At 39.4% G+C, this 24,959-nt stretch overlaps 1 protein-coding gene across 1 annotated transcript in view; it reads left to right on the top strand.

Moving 5' to 3' along the window:
• Positions 1 to 24,959, top strand: part of tsnare1 (T-SNARE Domain Containing 1) — a 919,576-nt gene that overhangs the window by 405,328 nt on the left and 489,289 nt on the right. Inside the window, exons 6-7 of the mRNA XM_028817483.2 lie at positions 17,165 to 17,239; positions 18,379 to 18,435. Of these exons, the coding sequence (XP_028673316.2) occupies positions 17,165 to 17,239; positions 18,379 to 18,435 (132 nt within the window). The remainder of the gene's footprint in view (positions 1 to 17,164; positions 17,240 to 18,378; positions 18,436 to 24,959) is intronic.

The raw sequence follows: 24,959 nt of genomic DNA, 5'->3' as shown, positions 1-24,959 counted from the left end.
CACGCCCACCAACTCTAAGACCATTGGATACGACGAAAACTCGCACAGCCACGCCCACCAACTTGGATGCGATGCCTCGGAAAACATGCCGTCATTTCTGTTTGTCTGTGCTACAGTCCACATGCAACTCTGAGCCACGTTGACTTTTCATTAGTCAACCTCAGTGGAACCTTGGTTCACACAGAGGCAGTGCCAGAGAAACACAGAGGCACACACACAGGCAGCACCAGAGAGATACAGACGTACACACACAGGCAGCATGAGAGAGAGAGCTGCGCACACACACAGGCAGCGCCAGAGAGGGACAGACGCACACACACAGGCAGCGCGAGAGAGAGAGAGCCACGCACACACACAGGCAGCACCAGAGAGACAGAGGCACACACAGGCAGCCCAAGAGAGAGAGCCGCTCACACACACAGGCAGCGCCAGAGAGAGATAGAGGCACACACAGGCAGCCCAAGAGAGAGAGCCGCGCACACACACAGGCAGCGTGAGAGAGAGAGATGCACACACACACAGGCAGCGCCAGAGAGAGATAGACGCACACACACAGGCAGCGCGCGAGAGAGAGCCGCGCACACAAACAGGCAGCTCCAGAGAGAGACAGAGGCACACACACAGGCAGCGCGAGAGAGAGAGCTGCGCACACACACAGGCAGCACGAGAGAGAGAGAGCCGCGCACACACACAGGCAGCGCCAGAGAGAGACAGAGGCACACACACAGGTAGCGCGAGAGAGAGAGCCGTGCACACACACAGGCAGCGCGAGAGAGAGAGACGCGCACACACACAGCCAGCACGAGAGAGAGGGAGCTGGACTCATATGGTAAGAAGGCAGTTAAAGAATGCACTGGGTTTGATTTTGTTTTCACTTCTGTTTACAGCGATCGGTTCGTAGTGTGCATTGTTGCAATGCTACTTTTCTTGGTGGTTTATTAAATTACGGATTTTTTCATATATTCATTTTTTTCCCTGTGCTTAAAACTCATTAAAAAAAAAAGTGTTTTTTGCCAGCGGTTGGTAGCGCTATAGCGCAAACTATTGCAGTGTTAGTTTTCTCTGTTGTTCAAGGTTTTCTTAGTGTTATTCAATGTTTTTACATTTAGTTTACTATTACGCTTTGCATTCTATGGTTTAATCTATACCCTGTATATATAATTCACTAAGCCGCCGACAAGTAGACACCCATGGAAAGCACGCAAGACAGCCACGCCCACCATGTAAAACAGTTTGCAAGGGGTATGCAATGGGATCCTTAAAACAATCCTTTAAAACTGAGGTTAAAACACAATGAAGGAAGCAGTCTTTAAAAACCAATAAGCCTTGTGCCTCTTTTTCATTAGCATCTCACCTGCTTCACCGATGCAGGCCCTGCAACAGTCGAGACGCTCTCTCAGCAGCTGACCTTCTCTGTGCCTGACTCCACTACTGTCAGTCGCCTGATTAAAAATGGCCTTTTGAAGGGGAGCTATGGACCCGCTATACCACAGAAACACATTGCCTTCAAGCCTGCTCTCGGTCACTCTAACGTACCGGCTTTCTCTCTCTCCTCACTCGCTCGCACTCTGCACGGGGAGAAATACCCGCAGCATGACTCCACCCAGAAACCGTTTCAGCCACACTTCCACGCCCCTCACTATGCTGTGAGTGCGATGATTATTTATTTAAAAATGGCCTTTTGAAGGGGAGCTGTGGACCCGCTATACCACAGGATCACCTGTGACATCGCCTTCACATTGTTTTCCTTTTATTTATGATCCCGTCGAGTAGATCAGACACCCAGGCAAACAACACTGAATAATCAATAGCTGCAACTACTTTGCCCGCCCCAACTCCTCACCTGAGTCGGTTTCGTCTGTGTTCAGCAGTGTTTCCCAAACTCGGTCCTGGTGAACACCTGTGGATGCAGGGTTTTGTTCCAACCAGATTCCTAATCATTAATGCCGGTGAAACTCATCAGGGATAAGATGGTTTTTCAAACGCAGCCGTGTAGCAGATTAGTCTAGCAGGATGTAATAATCCGAGATGAATGCGCACCCCCGCGCTGAGTGAAAAGCCAATGTACAGTATATTGAGTCTAGAAAACATGATCAGCAAGTCTTTGATTGTCTGCAACATAATGATGAAAGAACGGGCGCATTTTTTTCTCACAAGCTGGGTGGGTGGGTGTTAGTTAGTTAATTAGTTACTCAAAGGATTTCAAGATTTAATATACACAAGCGATAACACTGCAAAAGCAGCCCAAACCAGAAAAGACAGCTGGCAAAAAGTGGCCGACAAATTAAACGCATGTGCATTGTACTTACTGAAAGCAGCATTACGGATTTTGCAAATGTTCATTTTTTCCCTCTGCTTAAAAAAACATTAAAAAAGCAGCGTGATTATGCGACGTATATTACGCCGCGGGTTGGTATGCAGCGTGTAAAACAGTTTGTAGCGGATAATTTGCCTTTTACTTTAACATGAAGACAATTTCCTGTTAGTTTTGCCTTTACGATGACAATTAATAAGGCACAGGGCCAAACTTTCAAAAAGATGTGCATGTATCTGCCAAAACCAGTTTTCAGTCACGGACAGTTGTATCTTGCTCTCTCCAGAGTTCCATCTTTTCATTCACTTACTGGTATGCCTGCAGGAACACGTGCAGTGAGCGAGAGAGAGCGAGCGACACACACACGCATACAGGCGCGCGCTAGAGAGAGCAAGCGCTGGACGCATAAGAATAATAATACTTCATTACATTGATATACCGGTGTTTTCAGTATTCAAAGCGCTATCCACACAGGGAGAAACCGGGAAGCGAACCCAAAATCTTCCACAGTCTCCTTACTGCAAAGCAGCAACACTACCACTGCGCTACAAGGCAGATAAAGAATGCACCGGGCTCGATTTTGTTTTCACTTCTGTTTACAGTGATCGGATCGTAGCGTGCATTATTGCAATGTTACTTTTCTTGGTGGCTTATTACATTACGGATGTTTTACATGTTAATTTTTTTCCCTGTGCTTAAAAGACATTAAAAATGTGTTTCTCAACTGTGACTCCGGAACAACTCAGTACGCAAGCTATATTAAGCATCAACAACGAAGTCTCGCTACACCTTAATGAACAAGTGCTGAAACTTATCTCTACCGACGAAGTAACTTTTACCAGCGTGGCCTCCATCATCATAGACGATCCCGCTTTCAGTCACGGACAATTGTATGTTGCTCTCTCTAGAGGTCCATCTTTTCATTCACTCACAGTGGTATCCACAAACCCACCCCATTTGGACAACTGTGTCGTTCAGGAAGTGTTCACCCTTCAATACATAATTATGCAGCGTATACTATGCCGCGGGTTGGCTAGTGTTAAATAATGACGCCTGAAGCAAGTGCCCCATATATATCATTACTAGACTTCATCTGTTCATTTATCCACCTTAAAAATCCACTTATTAAGGGCAGTGTCATGGGAAAGCTGGAGCCTGTCCCAACAAGCATCAGGTTAATGCAGGAACAATCCTTGGATAGGGTGGCAATCCTCCAGTCCATACACTTAATTCACATAGAATATGTATTGCAATACAAGCACAAGGTTCATAATGCCATACTTCCATGATACAGTTCATCCATGGAACAATGGCCAAAATAAAAAGAAATATTATTGTAATATGTAAATAACAATACAAATATAAAAATTCTTCACTGCTTCTGTTTGACCAAAATATTTATTTTGTTGAATTTTATGATTGCAAAATTGAATATGGAATGAAACTTAGCTTTTCCCTATATCCTGTAAACTTCTCCTTGGCAGTTTCAAAACTCCATCCTGCACGATAAATCGCCCCTGCCATTTCTAACTAAACACACACATTGACAATTTAAGAGACTTTTAACAGACATTGTACCTGTGACTGACACCTTATTAACATTCCAGAAATTAACAAACTTTCACATACTGTCAATCAATATATACGGTAGCTGTTTTTGCAAAGTTACCAAAGTTCAGCAGCTCTAACTCAAAAAAAATGGGATTCAACAAAAGTCTGATGCGCAGAAATGATTCCACAGACAAAATATCTTCGTTTTTAAAAGTTTAGTTAAATTTCAAAGTAAAACAGTTCACACAAAAAGGAAATTAAAATAGCAAAAAAGGGAAAAAATTCATGTTAAGAAATTTTCAGTTCTAAGCTTAATCTTGTTACATCTCAAATCGTTACTATTTACTTATCATTTCTGAACCATTTCAAAACAGTCAGAAAACTGTATGCTTATCCCATCTCTGAGTAGAAAATGGGTCTTTCAAGTCCCTGCTCACTGGGACCTGTTCTACACACAACTGAATCTAATGTCACACTATTTCTCAATTATAGTAAGAAGGTTCTATCTCTTACTAACTTATAGGGCAAAAGACTATACCATTGTCTATGACTATGGAAGAAATTTATATTCTATTCAAATTAAGCAAACATTAATATGAGTTTAACTCAAAACTTTATAACTTTCTAAGATTGGCTCTTACATATACAAAAATACAACATGTAAAAAATCAGAGAAATCAATGCCAATATCAGTTACCGACATGTAGCTTCAAAATCCACATGCACTATTTTAATGCTTGGCATTCACCGTGCAACGAAGAAGTGTGAATTTTTCCAAGTTTTGAAACTATTTGCAACTTTTAAAATTAAAATATTTCTTACAATTTTTAAAGGCACTACATAAATTAGGCAGTTGATATTTATCTGACTCTTGCAATTCATGCACATGCACTGTTTTGATTCTCAGATGCTCACAGTCCAACGAAGCAGTGTGAATTTGTTTATCTTTTGAAACTTGTCATGTTAAAATATTTCTTACAATTTTTAAAGGTAGTATAGAAATTAATCAGTTGATATTTATGTAACTTTTATGGTTCATACTTAAGTCTAATTTTTCTAGTATTTTTATTTTGTAACCAAAGTGCCCTGGAGGCAATCACTTCATCACCTCACCCCTACCCTGCATCTTATTAATTAAACCAAGAGCAGAAATACAGACAGGACCTGAGCATATTATTTATAAAATCTTGTCAAATTCTTAAGAAGTAGCCTTAGTCAATATGCTAACATTGTACGTATTAAAGGAAATAACAGTCTGCATAAACTCATCTGAAAAAACTATAAAGACGTCTGTATGAGGATTTGCAATGATCATACATTCTATACTATCTGATAAATGAGAAAAAGTCTTTTCCCAATAGGAATTTAATTTTGGACTGTCCCTAAAGATACGCCTGAATGAAGCTACCTGGCACTATTCACAATTAGAATCCATCCCATATGGCTTTTGTTTTAAATTTGAGAAATGTGTCCGGTGTATGATTTTCAGTTGAATTACAGTATATTTTACACAAATTGAAGAGGAATGAGTTTTGTGAAATTTCAAATTCAACTCTGTACTTATGATATTGATAAAGAGGTCTCTTTCCTAGCATTGCCGAAGGTTCTAAAGCAGTAAGCACTGTCTGGGAGTCAGTGGTGGATTAAAGAAGTTTAGCAAGTTCTTTTTTACAAAATTTCCAACTTGTAAATAGAAAAATAAGTGTGTTGATTGAATTCCATATTTACACCTGAGCAGATCATAAGGTGCAAACATATTGAGAATCTAAAGATCTCTTAAGGTTCAGATTGCTAGGGCTTGAATTGTAAAGTTATCATATAATGGAGCAGCAGATAGTTGTGCCCTTTCCTTAAAGTGTTTTCTACATTGGCTCCTAGTAACTTAATAATTATTATAAATGACCATAGAGCAGGGCAGAGAATACAGAGAGGATTTATCAGATATTCCTTCCAGACCCAACCAAGCAGGAATATATGCAGCATTGACTTCTTTTTTCCATTGACTCAAAATTATGAATATTAAACCAGGAGTATAACAGAATATCAGGTAGTGCCATGCCACCTTCTGCTTTATACCTCTGTGATATTGATTATACCATGAAGTTCAATGAACACTCTGTAGACCTCCACAATCAAATTCTGAAGCATAGATTAGGGCAAAGATATAAAATCATTTCTTAAGGCTCTGAGTGCTCCATTTAGTACAGTGGCTCAATAATTGTAAAACAGAAAATCTTTGGACCCACCAAGATTCTTCCTAGTGTTGCCTGCTGGGGAATGGAGCAGGTGTGAGCTATCTCCTGAGAATACGGCTGGTCTCTGGGTTAGTGCAAGGCAGTCAGCCATCCATGTGTTGCCTTCCTGGCATGTACAGGAGGTCTGATTGTGTCATTATTAACCTGGGGCATCAATCAGATGACCACACTTGCAACCACTTCCCAGCATATTAAAGGGGGGCGGAGGATCAGGAAGGGGAGAAACAAGAAATGAATGGAGGTTAAAAGGAAGGGAGAGAAGCAGGCAGGGAGGTGGAAAGAACTGGGACAGGAACGTGTGAGCGAATGAGCAAGAACGGAGGCAAGGCAGCTGTGAGGAGAGCCCTTCAAGGGAGTGGGTGGGCAGCACCCAGGGAATTGCTGTAGAGGATCATTCCAGCTGAGTGATTTAGGGAGCTGGGGTGACCAGGTGGTGCAGGCAACTCTCCGCAGAAATTCAAGAAGGAAGTGGGAGTCAACGAGGCTCGAACTGAGAGCCCTGGAGTGAGCACTATGGCCTTTGGAGACCTGGGCCTAGAGTTCAGTTGGGGAAGCCCTATAGTAGCACCGTGGCAGGGACCTTGCACCCGTTAAACTATACGATAAAGGGTCGGACCGGAGACTTGATTTTAAAGAATGAATTTCTGCCTGGTAGTTTTAACCTTGCTTTTAATTTAATTTATTTATTTGATGGCTTTTAATCTTCACTTTTACTTCATTTATCGGATTATTTATTTATTGAACTTTTTTGATACACTGCATTGTTTTGAACACTTTTGATCTGAATTTGATGGTTTTTAATAAAAGCCCTAGAGCACTTTTGAACGTTCCCTTTGCCTTGTGTGAGTGTCCTTATTTGCCTGGCTCATCCTGTCATGATTATCGATGGTGTTGGACTCAAGAGGTTCCCAGTGGGTTCTGGTAGTGTGGAGCTGAACAGCACCATCACACTTACCCAAAGCTGTAAATGCTGCCAAAGAGGCTTCAACAAAGTACTGAATTAGGGTTATGAAAATGTATATAAAAAAATTAATTTCAGTTTTTGATTTTTAGTATTTTTGCAAGCCTTTCTAAAAATTTGTTTTCACTTTGGCATAATAGGTTATTGAGTGTAGATTGACAGGAAAAAATGGCAAACTTATCAATTTAAAAATTAAATCTACAGTACAATAAAGTGAGCATAAAGTGAAGGGTTCTGAATATTTTATGTAACCGCAGTATACTCTATCAGTAATTGTTTGTCACCTTTCAACTGGATTACTACAACTGATTTTTTAAAAGCCTGCCAAGAAATTACAACATCTTTCTAAGAATGTTTTAATACAACACATCACCCCTCCACTGGCTTAACTAAACTGGATTCCTGTATAAGAATACATCATGTGAGGGTTGCCCAGAAAATTGCAGCACTTTCTGTACTTTACTCAAAATGACCAGAAAATTTGTACAATTTATTCAGTGTTCAATTTCAAATCACTGACTCTATAATAGGTTTATAGAATCAAAAATGGATGGATGCACTAAGTGTTCTGTGCCAAGTCTACTAATCCTAACATGGGCATAATGCCATCTCATACTATCAGTCTGCTCCACATACTTATGAAGACACTCCTGTTGTAATTCATCACATGTTTTGATTGATATGGTACTTTACCTCCTTATTTTAAATTGTTCTTATGTTTGCTTTATAAGGTGCCTTAGGGTTACATGCTTTATAAAAGTGCTAAATAAAATAATCATTGATTGATTAATAGATAGAAATAGAGCAATAAGGACTATATTTTTGGAGCTACACATATTGATGATGCAGAAGTGGTGGGAATGGCAGCTCTACATTGGCTTTGGCTAAGAAGTATAGGAAAGTTTAAGAGCTGACACCAACAGATAAACAGCGGGCTCTAAAAAAGAGATTATATTGAACATACTGTATTTTGTAAGGTATGATTTTCATTTGATCTGTTTTCTGATCCTGCAGGTGGAGTAAATATTATGAACTCTGCTTCTGGCTGTGTCAGTAAGTGGATGACATAGATAGCTTCAGTTAATGAGGTAGATTTACATCCTGAAGGCTTTATTATGAAAGTCTATTCATGACTACAGAGGCAGTGGAGCATGGGAAAGTAGGAAGAAAGAATGGAGCTTTTAGTATGCCTGAGATGAAAAGGACTGCAGAATATAAGATGTAACTGTGTGTATTCTCCTGAATTTTAAATGAAGAACCTTATGTCGAGAAACTGTGGAGAGGTGCTAGGTCTTGTTTGTTATGATGAACAGTGTGAATGAACATGAACAGCGTTTTGAACAGGTATGGTGTTATGCCACAGGTGAAAAAATGGCAATGAAAAATTACCTTTCAGTTGACCAGGAGATTGAAAAAGCAAAGATAAATACATACTTCAATCCATCCCTTTTCTGATGCTTATATGGGTCCAGGTGCTGGGGGCAGCAGTCTGAGCAAAGTTCCCCTGACTTCCTTTTTTCTGCCACGTCCTCCATACTGAGGTGTTCTCAGGCCAGCTGAGTGATATAATTAGGCATAACTTGGGCATATTTGGCTCCTTTCAATATAGAGGAGCAGCAGCTTTTCTTTGAACTCCTTTGAGCTGAATGTCTGCTGTGAAAGGATCATATTCGACACACTTAAAAAGGTTTGGGGCAGCCACCAGTATAGTATCCCTGGCTGTAATGGGTTTGTTTTTGAAGACAGAAGTGTCTGTGTTGGAGTCCAGTCATAAACTGCTTGAGGTTTGAAAAGATGGTGGTTTTAACTTGCAAGTCCCGACGTGACATAGGGAACTGGACGTGACCTTCTTCTGAGGTCATCATAGTTGCCGCCACCAGAAGTGGCATCAGCCTAGGCGCCAGGACCGGAATTGACGTCGTCCTAGGTGTTGGGGCCGGAAATTACGTCTTCAGCGATGAGTCAGACAGATTTTCCCACGGCTGGTCTGCAGAGATAACAGGAGAAAGTTTAGTGCACCCTGCCACCCCCTGGCCTGGCATGGAATTACAATCTAGATCTTTTAGACACTACTCAAAGTTCATAGGTGAGAGCTGGAATTTAGATAAATAAAGATAAATTGTAATTGTTTAAAATGGAGAAAAGATTTAATTAAAAAGATTGTCAAATGTGCACTACAGCTCTAATGCTTACCAAAAAACATAGTAAGAACTTTGTTTCAAAATGTCTTTCGCTTAATCTTTTTTTTACACAAACCACACTCACTAAGTATTTTGCTTAGTATCAACAATCTTGGAGAACATGATTTACATGATGCCGCCCTTTATATTATCACAGTAATGACATCACAAAGCACAACTTTCAGAACTGCCATCCCGAGCGATGGGTTACCTCACAATAGCAGTGATTCAACAAAATGTTGGAGCCCAATAAAACACCAAAATGATGGTGCAGTAAAATTCAGAACATAAAAATAAATAATTCTCAAAGTTTAAAGAAAAAAATCAGAAAACAAAACTATATTTGTACTCTCCACGATTCCAAACCATAATAAGTAAATATTCAATATCTTAAAAGATTCAAGCAAATTTAAAGCATCTTAGAATCATAATGTTACTTTGGTCTTGCAGCAAAATACTGAGGATTCTGGAGGTCTGGAATCCCCTAACTAACCTTTTGAACCACTGCAAGTCTCAAAATCAATACTGCAGAGAGTTCCAGAAAACAATTTCAGAAACATATTATGATGTTATAAGTCTTTCAGTGCCCATTGCTGGGTTTGTAAGAAAGTAGCGTAGCATCCGGCAGACGGTTCTTCACAGGCTGGGTTAGGCTTGATGTTTGGGTGGCAGCATCCCGTCTGGCAGGGAAGGGAAGGATTGAAACTTTAAAGGGATTTAAGGAAGAGTGTTAATGATTATGGTTTATTTGTATTTATTTTGGGTGGTTTTGTCATTTATATACTTACTTTATTTGATCTCTTTAATTTATTTTTGTGAAGAATTAGATTTTGTTGTTTATATTATTTGTTAAAAATTATAATTGTAGCTGCATTTGTCGAGGGTTTCCAAATAGTTCAGAGTAGTTCAAAATGCAGCTACCAGAAAGGTATTCATGTAGTTAGTATGACTTTTACCAAAAAAGACCTCTACAGTCCAAATGTCTTCAAAATGAACAGTTCAAAGCATAAGAAAAACAGAGTAGCAGGTTGATAATACACACACACACACACAAAAGAAAAACGCTCTTGTCTGTAATGTTCTGTTTAAGGTTTAACTATCTAGGTTACATTTCTATCTGCTATCACATACACTAGGACCAATATTTGACATACGGTACATACATATATAATGGTAAGAAAACGATATGCTGTAATGCCTTTCTCTTTCTTTAGATGTGTTACTTCAATCTGAGGTCATTTTATTGTCTAAATACAGAAATATTCAAGAACATTAATAACATTCCATTAAATTGTTAGCTTATAGTGGGTTAAACACATTCTTCCATTATCTATGTGAGACCTACATTCTATTCAAATTAAGCAAAACTAAGAAAATGTACTATTAATATTAACTTAAAAGATTTGGCTCTTAAAATGATATATTTAAAGTTATTATGCATTTATGCTATGCTGCCTGGTCATCTTATAACCCGCTCTGTCACTTGATTGACATAACAACTGCTAGATATAAATTCACAGGCATGAAAACAATGAGTTAGTTTTCTTTGTATTGTTTCAGGTTTTTGACTCTGGCTTCATTTTCAGGACGTCTTCTTTATGGTTTACCCCTTTAACTTGTGTAGCGTGTGGCTGGGACGCCTTCATGCTGGAAGGACCGGGGGAGCAAGCGTGGCCAGAGAGTTACTTCCCCCGGGACACTAGATGACAGCCCCTCTGGGTTGCAGCAGTGCTTCGGACTCCCACATGGCTTCATGGGAGTTGGAGTTTGGTGCAGCCCTGTTGGGATCCGCAGGCGCCGCCAAGGGGTGTCGCAGCAGGATCTGCTGAGCCCTTATGGGCAGTTCTTCTGCCACACCCAGAAGTGCTGCTGGAAACTAGGTCTTCAAGCACCTGAAGCACTTCCAGGTGCAATATAAAGGAAGCCAGCAGCCAGTACTCGAGGAGCCAGTCGGGAGGAGGAAGATGAAGCTTTACCAGACAAGTGGAGAAGAAATGAAGAAAAAAGAGAGAAAGAAGGATTTGTGTTGTGCTTGTGCTGAGACTGTGTTATGCCTGTGGGAAAAGGGGGAAGGCGTTTCCCACAAGGTAAAAAAAGAAAAATTGAACTTGTGTCCCACGCTTGACTGTGTCGGGTTCAGGTGGCAGTGCCACCCTTGGTGGTCCACACTTGGCACTTGGCATTATTTGGACTTTTCTGTCACGATTCTTGCCTGTCTGACAATGTTTGGAGTCCTGTGTTCTTATTACCTTAGCTAGGCTTCTTCCCCTGGCTGGGGTTCCAATGCTTGTTTTGTGTCTTTGTTGTACATTTTTGATTTATTTGTGTGTGTTGAAATTTCTTTTGTTTATGATTTACAGTATTCTTTACATTTTTTGTATCTAAGCCTGTGTTATGGCCCATGTGTTTACTGAGTGATCCCCTAAGAATCACCGCCAGGAACTGCCCTCCTCCCTATAAATCTGGAGGGTCTCTACAGTTCCTGGTGGTTCATCATGAATGCAGTCTGGAGTTAGTGACTTTCACTGCATTTGGAATTTTTTTTTTTTTTGTTTTTGCTTTGTTTTGTTTTTGACTACTCAATTTGGAGTTGCACTGGGACTTTGCTGGCAACTCCTTTATGCCTTTTGTGCTCTTCAGAGCTTTACCGTGTAGCAGAGAATTTTGTGAGAATAAAACCTTTTATTTTATAAAGATCCTGCGTTTCCCTCTTATCTATCTGGGATTTCAATAGTAATACCCTCTTAGTTGTTATTATTGAAAGTGTTTTTGGAACTGGTGGGACAGGTGGGACTCTTGAGTGCTTTGAGACTCCTAGTTCATAACACTGGTCCCTGTGCTTTTACAATAACTCTTGAGTGCCATAACAAAGACAACTGAGATGTTTGGAGAATAGGACCTAACGTGGCGATTAGTTTGCCTGATCTCAGTGATGCTAAAGAGTGTGACGTTGGATGGCAGAAAGCGATATAGATGACCTGTTTCTGCCTTTTGTGCTCTTAACAAACTAGAGCAGCAGCTCTGGTCTGTGGCAGGATAGTGAGTAAGTTCATGGCGTGCAATTATCTGAATCTTCATGAAGGAGCAGCCATTTTGGATATCTCTCTTAAAAGGTACCATATATACTCGCGGATTAGTTCTCCCATAGACAAATCGGGACTTGATTTTACTGTATTTTATAATGCCAGTCGTATAAGTTGAATGCGGAAAACTCACGCTATTGGTCCAAGAGATTATGAAATACTAATGCCCAGCTGAGAGAGTATCTATGGATCACACTGCCTTATTTTTTCTATGTATTATGCCTATGTGACCACACGGTAATACCCAAACTATTCTGAAGCAACGTTTGCACTGTTTAGTGTTGTTTGTATCTTACACCCTCATACACCTTTATCGTAAGAGCATCCCATATCTACGATGGAGCATTTGATCAGAAGAAAATATGAAGCTGGTTTTAAATGAAACACCATTGAAGTAGCGAAAGAAATTGGTAACTGCGCTGCTGCAACAAAATTCGATGAGTCTGAGAAACTGGTGCGAGATTGGAGGAGGCAAGAAGATGTAAAAAAAATGTAAGTGTCGCATTTTTGAATGGGCGTGTAAGTCAGGGTCTGATTTTATGATCGATTTTTCAGGTTTCAAGATTCGACTTATATGTGAGTAAATACAGTAGTTGTTCTGAGTGATACTGGAGAGAATTAGAAAGTGGCATTGTTTTTGTTTGTTGCTTATATTTTTGTGTATCATGCTCTCCGTGTAGATATGATATTCATATAGAAACTGATAAAATTCTACATTTAGCTAATTTATACTGAATTCTATACTACCTGAATAAGATTTCAGTGTTCAGTCAGCACTGGAGAACTAATGGGATCTCCTGATTTCCAAAAGATATTTTGCACAGTTTTTGCCTCTATTGTCAAGGCTGTGTGTTTTTCTCTAATTTTTGCTCTTTGCACGGTGCAAATGAAGCCTAATTTGTTGATTGGATTCGTGGTTTTCTCTGCGACCTGCCTCTTAGCACTGTCTCTCTGGCATGGCTCCTAATTTGAACAAACGCTTTCTTCCACAGAAAAAAGATTAGCTTCCTGACAGTAGCAAGATGTTTATTAATTTGTAACTTTAACCTGTCTGTCAATGATTTACCTCATTTCTAATTATTCCAGGCATTTACAAGGGAGTTGGTCTAAATGTCATTAGGGTACACATTGGATTTAACTGAGAGAGCTGTATGAGTTGATGCTGGGGGAGCTCACCGGGGTAAGAGGACCTGTACCTCTGGGCATGTAGTATCTCATTGCAAGTGACTGTCACCTTTACTTTTCAGGTAATTTAAATTAAACTCTGCCATTCATTTATTTCAAAACCTTGACCTTTTCCTTTCTGAGGGCCCATTCATTTAGTTTTCTCTTACTGAATGACTTAAAAAGCTAATCAAATAAGCCAGTTTCATCACTAGGTTGCAGCTCTTTCCTTAAAAATTAAAATAATTTTCTTAAATGACTTAGTGTGTCACCCCAGGGCTCAAAAGACAGCCATTGGGGTTGCTGACCAGTGAAGACATGTGTTGGACACATACTTTTTTCTTAGCTACTTATTTTTAAAGGGATATGCCATTTTCGATCTCCTGCCAATGCACCTTTCTAGAAATCTGTTTGGCCATGACTTTGTACTTTGCTACAAAGCCTTGGATATCAAATTACTTTTTAAGGATTTTCTTTTAACATCATGAACATGGATCTGTCTGCAAAAAGGCAGAGAATGCCCAACATAAATATTAAAATATGGAAATGCTCAAAATATTACTGATCATAGGGTTGAGGCACCCATACAATACAATCAGCAGGAGCTCTCTCTGTCACATATTAAAAAATGTCTTGCAGTCTTATCTCGCCTTCTTTACATAAATCCTCCAGTGATATGAAAGTGATGAGATATAAAACTGGGTGTACATGTACAGCACACAGAGTCTTGTGGGAGGTGCACTGCTGCTATTTAAATAGCAATCACTGTAATCCAAGTTTAGGTTATGTGCGCCAGTATATCCATCACACCGACACAACATGCAGACTTTAGAATTGATAAAAACCACACAAGTTGAACCAAAAAATTACATCATACTTCAAAGATGAAATCAGTTGTTCTCCTGTTGGGAGAAATACATCAAACATGAATAACTGTAAGTTGTGGGCACCATGCATTCTGTTCATTAGGATAATAGTAACACTGATGAGTACATTTCTAACACAAAGCTGCCTATACTTCTTTTTGAGAAGGCAGCACTTGTTGAATCACCATTTTTATTATTACTCCACTTTTCTTGGTGGCAAAATGTGGAGCTAGCTAGGCCACCAAATCCCTAGGAACATTTTCCAGCTACTCCTGGGTGATTTGCCAAAGGCTCCCAGGCCAGGTGAAAGACAATGCTCTTCTCCCAATGGGTCATGCAATCTAATTACATGTTCGTACCTCCTCAGTTCTCTCTTGTCTATTCAGGTAAGTAAGAAGTGGTTCTGCTCTAAAGTCTAACTGTCTTGTGAGCTCATCTATCTTTCATGGCGAATGACCACAACTATCCCACACTGGATCTTAGCCACATGTACACATATAAGAGACATCATGCTTAGACTAAATAATGCCAGAATGAGACCACATCTGGAGTAGTGTGTGCAGTTCAAGTCAAAACATTACAAGAAAGATACAGCAGCACTTGAGGCTGTGCAGAGGAGAGCAACCAAGTGCATCTCTGAACTTAAATTAAACTCCTACTAAAAAATATCAAGAGTCTCAAGTAGAGGAGTCTGCTTAGGGATCTAATACAAATCTTCAAAATTCTAAAGTAGATTCAGCATAATTATTGTATCTTTACAATGAATCACGTACTGGAGGACACCAATGGAAATTAAGGGGAAGTGCATTTAGGAATGAAGCCAAGAAGTACTTCTTTCTGCAAAGAATTGTGGGCATCTAGAGACACGTAATTGAAGCAGAAACCTTGACAACACTTAGGAAGAATCTGAATGCAACAGCATAGCTTTTAGCTAAACAAGTGAGCTTGATGGACTGGAAGGTCTAGTCTTGTTTGTCAAATTTCTTATGTTCTTAAGTTTGTACTTGGGATTTTCCACTCACCCCCCACAGCTTGTGGTAATTCCTTATCATTTGTGGGTTGTGCGAATTGTGCTGTTTTTATCCAAAATATTTACAAGTCAGACAAGAAGATAGAAATGCAAATTCTTGATCTTAAAATGAGACCAAATATCTACACATTGGGCTAACCTGTTATTATCCAAATCCTTTTTAATTTCTTTGTGACATTTCATGAACTCTTCGTAGCAGGTTTTGTATTTATTTAGTGTTTTCATAGAATTCATTTCTTTTATTTTAATTTCACTTCTGGAGTGTTTTTCGTGACACCATTATTGTCTATGCCGAGCCCAGCCATTTCCCTAGTATATTTGTATGTTGTTGCTATAAAACTCTTAAGAAAGGGTAGCTGGAGTGTGTGCCGCATGACGTCACCATAGCATTGTTTAAAAACTCAGCACCATACTCCTGATTACCTGAGATTGAATGTAAAAAAACCTTTAGCATGCGTCGGTTGTTTACTCTTTGATTCATTTTTTGTGCTTTGTTTTTTTGAATAAGTTTTAGGATTCTGATTATTGGCTTTGATAAAAAGACAGAATTGGTTTTTGGTTCCAAACTTACTTGAAATACCATTAAGTCTTGTCTTCTGCTCCCTTTCATTAAATTGCCTTTTTTGTTGCTTAGGCAAAAAAACATTCCTTGTTACATCAAGCTAATGATATTTCTGTCCCACATGAACGTTGCAGGCATCATGTATTTGGTTGGATAAGATGGATCTAGAGTACTGATAGTAATATTCTACTTCTAAAGACCATCAATTTCCCTACAGAATATCACAATTTTATCTGTTAAATAAAACTGATAAAAGCAGGTCTGTCAGGTAGATGGTTTTCCTGTCAGCACTCTTTTAGTGTCTTCCAGTGGGTAAAAGAGGTATTCACAGGAAGATATGTCATGGGTTAGTTTTGACAAATTCCACTTATTTTGTGCTACTATTGTAAAGTGAGAACAGACAGCTTAGCAAATTAGCAATCTGGTAATATGTAAAATAGCTAAATAAGATGAAGGTACACTTGTTTTCAGAGAGGTAGCCCTGTTCCATCACACATTATTTAAGCAGATTTGATGTTGTTAAATATATAAACCATCAAGCATCAGGCTCCAGCCCTTCAAGTCATCACCAGCTTTACTGTGCACCAATTCTTGTGAATTCATTCATTCATTCTTCTTGTGTGAATATTTCACAGCTCTTCAAGTTATTTGAACCTCTTTGTATGTTGAGTAATTGGGAGTTTGCATCTTCTATCATAATGATACTATATGAAGGATGTTCCTTTAGTATTAGTTTGAAGCAATTCTTAGAAACATTCAAGATGCACCATTGAAAATTCAAAAATTCATAAAATTCACATCATTTGCATACATCAATGAGCAAATGAACAAAAACACCTGGAAATAAGAGACCAATCATCATATACAGTATGTATGGCTGAGAATCTGTAAGAAGTGAAATAATTAACTTAACTATAAGACCATCCATCCATCCACCATTAAACCTGCTTATTCTGAATCAGGGTACTGGGGGCTGCAGCCTATTCAAACACGACTGGGCACAAGTCAGGAAATAACCCTGGACTGGGTGCCAGTCCATCTCAACAATAATTGTGCAAATAACAATGGATTCATATTTTTACAATTTGTAAGTCATGTGGGAAAAACTGTGAGCTTTCTCAGTAAGAGTTGTATTAATTCATTCTTCAGAATAAAAAGAAAACAAAGCTAATGATCACCTTCCTTTTTGTCTTCACAGCAGGATCACTTGCGACTGACCAGGATAAAAAACGAGTTCTCTGAATCTGTCCAGCGATATGGAGATGTACAGAAGGTTAGAATTTCTCCTTTTTTTCTTCTAGAACTTATTTTTAAAAAATTAACTTTTTGGCCGAAGTGTTTAATAATGGAAGCATGTTTGAAGAAGTCGACAGCTGTTTTCCGCAGTATTCTGTGCTGCTGCCGCCCAACTGATAATAAATAATGAATTTAAGTCTTCCAGACACCGACTGATTGCTGTTGATTAAAAACTATTATGCATATCTTGGCTACACAGGCATAGATCTGAAAGAGTTAACAACCACTTACAGGTGTTGGTGACATCTCTGCTTCTGTACCAGCAGCTTGGCACATGATGCTTCAGTAATATCCGTCCCCAACCCTGTCAAATTCTGGACAGTGTGCATGCCAGAAAATAATCACAAAGACAAGAATGAGTGAGGTTGAGAGCCGAGGGGCTTGTGTATACAGATACTGACAAAAGTGCACCCACTCACACACAGACATTAAAACACGCAAAAATGAGGTCTCCTTACAAAATGAACAGAGACACAATCCCTATGTGCCACTAGGTGTAGCTATATGCTACAAGTACTTATTGAAATGTATTTTCTGATCTATATATATGTACAGTGGTGTACACATGTTCATTCTCCACTGGTAGTCCCCAAAGGCCCAATGCAAGGGTTCTGTACAGATGCCATCCCTTTCAGTTCAAGGAGTTATATGTGACACCCGCACATACCTGCAAACAAACAAAAGATATGTGAAAATGTCTATGGTACTCTATCAAGGTAGAAAGATACACCCCCAACCAAAACAAATCAATTACTGCTGCAATATTTGACTGACTGAAACACACTCATTCAGGTTTAAGTAGTAAATTACCAAACACTTAGACACTAAATGTGTACAACATGTAGCAGCTGTATAATTGACACAAATGCAACTCATTGACTACCCCACATGCATGCATACACACAAGGACAAGTCAAAATGTACAGTGTCTTCCTTCGAGATTTGGACACACACCCACAATATAAAGTGCTTTGCCCAGTTGCAACTGATTTGCACATGAAAACCCCCCAACCCTTGATGCCACCCATTTTGTGCTGTGCTGAGCATGAAGAGCCCATCCTGTCATCCTGCTCTCCCGTTCTCACGCAATTTTCTTCTCTGTTGTTCTTCCTGCAGAAAATCGCAGAGAAGTCACGGGCCCTGCTGCCGACGACTCCGAGAGACAACAGACAGGTGCGCTTATTGGACTTTCATTATTCATGAGGAGAGCTTTGTAGCCAAGTCATTTGGACACAGTGGTGCATGGGAACGGGAATGACTTTTGCTTTTTCCCTTTTACTTAAATGTGCTTTCTCGGCAAGACTTTAAAAATTTACAATTCTCAGTGGCATGCTCCTCAGAGCGCTTAGAAATTAATTGGACTGTGTCTCTTATAGTTTCCTTGTAAACATTTGGCAAGCCAACAAGTGTTTAATGGCAGGGAGGAGGTGGGCTGCTGGTTGCTTCAATTTATTGTACCAGGTGCGGAATGGCAAAGTGCTCTGCTGTCTCTCCTGAGAAGCAGTAAATTAGGATGAAGGCCCCTTGATTTTACACCACTTAAAAAGTGAAGAAAGCAGCAACAGGGCAAAGCTGTTATGGGGATGGATCACAGAGGCGAGTGAAAATGTGCGGTCAGAAAAGCTGAACTGCCATAGTTTTGTACCGTGTCCTATGTCAATCATTTAGTTAATCACTCGATCGTCCATCTATTTTTTCACCCATCTATCCAGGTGGTGGGGGGTCTGTTAATTATTCAGTCGGTTTTCATATAGGACCACTCTTAACAATAAAGTGCATTAGAGAGCCCATAACTTGGGTCCTGCCATTTAATTCAATTCAGGATCGTGGTACTTACCTGAGAAAATTTGGATTCCATTCCATTGCAGGACAGCCTCAAAATACTTAGGACCCTTTTCTCAAGTTAGCATGTTTTTGTGATGCATGGGCGAAATGGGAAAATAGCAAGGAAAAACCTAGGAGAGCAGTAATGGACTAAGAGTCCAAACAAAGAGTATCCGAGTGGAGTAATATCATACTGCCTTTAACCAGCCAGTTTCAAAAGGTGATTCCAAGACTGAAATGAATGTATTATCCATTCAATTAATCTGTTGTTATATAGTGCCTTTGATCAGTTTATTAATCGGTATCGATCTGGGAATTTTGCCAAAGCATTTTTGCAGTGAATATACCGTGTTTAGTGGTGACACTGTTCATGAAATATACTCCTGGAAATTCACCATGCAGCAGGCTTAGATGAACAATTTTTTTCCTCATCGACCTGTGATGCTTTGAGAGGCTAGTGTGACATCAGAACTTTTACTGTAAGTGAACTCCAGCTCACTTTACACTGGCTGATCTGCTTCATGTGCACGTGATGTCGCTACCTGATTTGTACTGCACACAAATTTGTGCCCTGCATGCATAACAATAAAAAAAACAAATGAAAAACAAAACTCGTCGTATTTTCAGTTGAATGGTAGATTAGCTGACGATAAAGAGAGTATTACTAGCACTACCACTGAATATATAACACTAATGCCTATGTGTTCACTCACTCCCTGCTGCTCCACTGCGTAAGTAGCCATGTGCTCTAGCTATAAGTCAAGACAAGTCTTAAAGGCCTTTCATCTCTCCAAGTCAGAAATCACATAAGACCCTGTGAAATAATTATAATAACAAAAGATTTACTACTGTTCACAAGGAGATTATATCTACTTGATGCAAGGAAAATAATGCAAAGCACCTGCACAGATGGATCAGAAACAAAAAAGACATTCTAGCTGCACCCAGAGCTGCTCCTTCAAACAATGGAAGGAGTCACACCCACAACACTGCTTTGTGGCACGACCAGTGTGTTGCCTGAAGACTGTAACTTTGTGAGCACAATGATATATGAGTTTATTTATTGCCAGTTTGTGGTCATTTCTTCTATTTCATTTATGGTTATCCTTCCTTCTGCTCCTTTTGTTGATTGAGACACAATGGTGTAGGGGTTAGCACTACTACCTCACAGCTCAGGTTTCATTTGTGGCCACAATAAACCAGTATATATGGATGATGCTTTCCTAGTCCTCAGGTGCACTTAAAAGACCAGTGCACCATTATAATAAACTCAAAACTAGTCAAGGTCAAGGTTACTTTATTGTTATCAGCAACTGTGTACACATATATATAGTGAGAGGAGACAACATGTCTCCATGAACCGTGATGTAACATATAGCAACATACAACACAGTGCAAGTTATGAAAGAAGCAATACAATTAATAAACAATAGGTAATAACTGCAACGGACAAATACAATAAATAAATAGACAATGCTCAACGTGACAATACTATCTGAAAAAGAATACCCTAGAAAGACACATGTTAGACAGGGACTAGACATTTTTATGCATTCAGAATTCTAATGTCCTGTGGTATGAAAACATTACTCAGTCTTGCAGAACCAGAGCAGAAACTACGATACCATTTTCCAGACGGTAGAAGAGAGAAGAGACCATGTAACAGATGGGAATGGTCTTTCACAATGTTACTGGTTATGTTATAACATTGGGTTTGGTAAATGTCTTTCAGGGGAGGTAGAAGCGCACTGATTACCTTCTCAGTTGCTTTCACTATCCACTGTAGCATGTCGTAGTCCAAAACATTACAGCTCCCATACCAGTGATACAGCTAGAGAGCAAACTTTCAATGGTACCCCTACAGAATGTGGTAAGGATTGTTGGGGGAAAGTTTGCTCTCTTCAGTCTCTGCAAAATGTACAGACATTGCCGAGCCCTCTTGGCTATGGAGGTGGAGCTGAGGGACCAAGAAAGGTCATCCATGATTTTGGACTCCCAAGAACTTGGTATTTTTAACCCTTTCAACACAAGCGCCGTCGATGGTGAGAGGGGGGTGAGCAGTTCTGGGTTTCCTGAAGTCTATTATTATCTCTTTTGTCTTTTCAAAATTAAGAGAGAGATTGTTGCATTTACACCAGGCAGCCACTCTTGCCACCTCCTCTGTGTATGCTGAGACATCACTGTTCTTAATGAGACCCACCACCATCAAGTCATGAACTCTGCTGAGCAGTCATGTGTCAGCAGTGTAAATAGCAAGGGGCTAAGGATGCATTCCTGTGCTGCTCCTGTGTTCAGTGTGAAAGTTTTGGAGGGGTTGGTGCCGATGCGGACTGACTGACTGAGGCCTTTCCATCAGGAAGTCTAAAATCCAGTTTACAAGGTGAGTGCTGAGGCCCAGGGTGCTCAGCTTAGTGCACAGTCTTCATAGTCTTGAATACTGAGCTGAAGTCGATTGAACAGCATCCTTACATGAGAGTCTCTCTTGTCCCGGTGAGTCAGTTGCTCCTTCTCCACTAACTTTAATGCAAAGTTCCAAACTTTTCCACAATATTTCCAAACTCACAGGCGAAGGCTACTCAGTGGGGCTCACTTATCACTAGTAACAATACATACTGTAGGTTTGTGAAGATGTCAAAAATTAGTTTCCAAAAACTGAATCAAAGAATGGATTACACAAACAAGATCAGCTATATTGATCAATTAGTTGTTCAATGATTATAGCACCTTTAATATTCATGTAAATCACTGAATGATACGAGAACACAAAATTTTCCAACAGGCTTAATTGAAATTGAGCTCATGGAAGAATCAACCCCGGATGGAGTGCTGTTCCTTCGTAAGGCCTACTTACACATATCCACCCGCTCACAAGGGGCTGATTCATTCATGTGTTAGGAAAGCCAAAACACCTGCAGTAAGACTGAAGAGGGCACATAAAGAACATGCCAACCTCATACCGAGAACACATACTGGATCTGTAAGGCAGCAGTGCCAACTGCTTTGTCACCACGCCACCCTCAAGGAAAGGTAGAAAACAAAATCAAAATTTTTAATGCAAGTTAATACTAGTTGACAGTCAATAGATATGCTAAGTAATTATCTACATGCAAATGAGAGGAAATTATACACTCATTATTTTCTACTGTTCCATTCAAGTTCAACCCTTTCACAAAGATTCTTTACAAAGCCTTTTTAATATTAGAGTATCAGGCTTAGCAAATGATGTACTGCAAGTAACTGCAGTACAAGCATGTTGGAATTTATGAAAGTGATTCAAATACGGCAACCCAATTTTCAGTTGGATTTGCAGGTAATCTACAAAGTTTAGGAACCTTATAATATTTACTTTATTACTAATTGTTAGGAAGCCATCCATTAATTAATTAAGACAACCAAATGCAGCTTCAAGGTCACCGGATACAGCATTGCTACACAGCATGCTTCATTTCAGGCTGCCTTAAAATCACTTGGCCTTTTCTGACAATCAGTTCACTTCTGCACCATCCATTTTCTAAAGCTACATTCTCCTGGTTAGGCCATCGATTTGCCCAAGTGTATTCTGCCAGAAATTGCACAATGTACTCAGCACCATACTGGTGCCATTGTGTTCATATGACACAGAGAACTCTTCACTGCGAAGAGGAGAGCAGATCAATATCTTGTTTTACATGGCACAAGGAAAAGGTTAAAGTGGAGTACTATATAACAGGCTGACATAAGCTGTTGAAGAGTTCAAGAGTCACTTGAGGTTGAATTATCCATTTTTTGGTAGAGTGTATTTTACAATAAATAAAGATGCAGTGTGATTTTTTGGTAGAATGGTTTTTGATTTCTTTTTCATAGTTCATTGACACTCAGCTTTGTATTAGATTGGTTGGTGATGGTGAGGCTATAATAAAAGTTGTTCAAAGCCGCCAACTGTGTGAGGAATTCATTCAAAATAGTATTTTAGGAAATTCGCTTTCATACTGCACAGATATTTGCTGATTGCTTACTTTAGATATTTCATATTTTCTTCATGTCTTACTAATACATTAATTTGTTAATATTTGATTTGAATTTGTACTTTAAATATCTTGATGCTGATTTATAAAAATAACAGATACATCAAAATGAAGTATAGCATTCTTTATAGCGGGCATGGGGTGAGGCACTCTAATAAAATGGGGCCTATTCCAGAAGGGAGCAACCCTTGCCAGCCCAGAGGAGGGATACGTTCACACACACAGCCAACAGTACATAGAGATAAACAGAAGAACAAAGGAAAATATTTTTGGAGATTGTGCACAGCTTTCTTACCAGGTTTTCAAAAAACAAAACAAAAAACAAACAGAAATTTGAGATGAACAATGAAATGGTCAGCAGTGCTAAACACTGCAACAAAATGCAAGTAATAGCTTTCTATTACCACTGAAGTTTAGGTTGATATATCTTCATATGCAAAAATATGACTTCTAAGTCAACACAGAAGTAATGACCTGCAACACTTTGGGTTTAACAAGTTTTTTCAAGTAATTTTGTAGCGTTTTGGCCAGATGGAAATGGCCAAAAACCCAAGTGAAAAAGAAGGAAAATAAATATTTGACTGTCAGATATCTTTGTAAGTAGTTTCATTTGTTTCTTTTTAAACAGTTTAATTTAGTAAACTGAGATTTGTTAGAAAATGATGGTCTAGTTCTCTACAAGGGGAAATGAATTCTAATGTTCAGTCTGATGCAAAGTGTAGTTGTTTGGTTTTGATAAATAATTAGAAGAGTCATCTTGTGTGAAAGGGCAATACTTGGACACTCATGAAAGAATGAAAGAACAGGCTACTAAAAGCTCGTGGACACAATCACCACAGTTATTACTTAGACTAACAACAGATACAGTAGCCTGCTGCTAAAGTGAAAGTCCTTGATCTTTATTTGAGATACTGACAACTACAGACTATCTAGGACACTCTAGCTGAACACTCTGTAACAAGTAAGAGTGTGTTTTAACCCTTCTTCAATAAATGAAGGTCTTTTGCTGGATGGGGTTATTTATGTTTTGTTTTCCTATCCACTTCCTTATGGAACTGCCCGTTCCTTTAAATCAGAGTCCCACAACATCTGGTCTGGGTCTGTCTCTTGGTGTTATATTAGCAGTGACGTGTGGAGAGATTCATGGCTGGTTGTGGCACTGACTCCTTCAGAGTCAGATTTACAAATATATGAACCCAAAAAAATAGTTTATTCACTATTCAGTTGGCAGCAAGTACATTGACTACTGGTTATGTTTCATATCTCATCAGCATTCTTTACACACACATAGGTAAGATACATATTTGGATAAGAAAGAATGTTACAGTTATAGCGGCAAGAAAAAGCAGAGAGAGCACATTTGCTCGGCACACCTTCATGCGTTCTAAATTTTCTGTTGCAATTCCACAATTCATACTCATTCAATACAAATGAAAGTGTAATGGATATGTAATGGATTGTACTGTAATCCACTGGTAATATGCATGTCATCAAATCAGTGTGGTGAGTCATGCAGCAGTGCTTTATCGACTTAGCCTCCTTAGCATTAGACCCGAGTGTGTATCTTGGGCAGGAAAAAGAGTGCTAAAAGTGTTAGTCCCAAGTGTCACTGGGTCAACGGTATAGATGTGTCTTGCATAAGACCCGAGGTTTATTCGCGCTGTGAAAGTGGCAACAGCGTTAGTGCCGATCGTTACTTTGGCAATGGTATAGGCGTGTCTTGCATCGGCGTCAGGCCCAATCATTACCCGGGCAACGGTGTAACACCATCTCGTAAGAAATGCCTCTCGTCAGCAGTGATCATCTGTCTTCAGATAGTGAAATTGAAACAGTCAATGAAACCGAAAGTGATTCTGGTGAATCCAAAAG

The sequence above is a fragment of the Erpetoichthys calabaricus genome, chromosome 13, assembly GCF_900747795.2.
Source record: "Erpetoichthys calabaricus chromosome 13, fErpCal1.3, whole genome shotgun sequence".
In the NCBI taxonomy this organism is placed as follows: domain Eukaryota; kingdom Metazoa; phylum Chordata; class Cladistia; order Polypteriformes; family Polypteridae; genus Erpetoichthys; species Erpetoichthys calabaricus.
The sequence above is the reverse complement of the archived record's forward strand: the minus strand, read 5'-3'. Positions and strand labels throughout refer to the sequence as shown.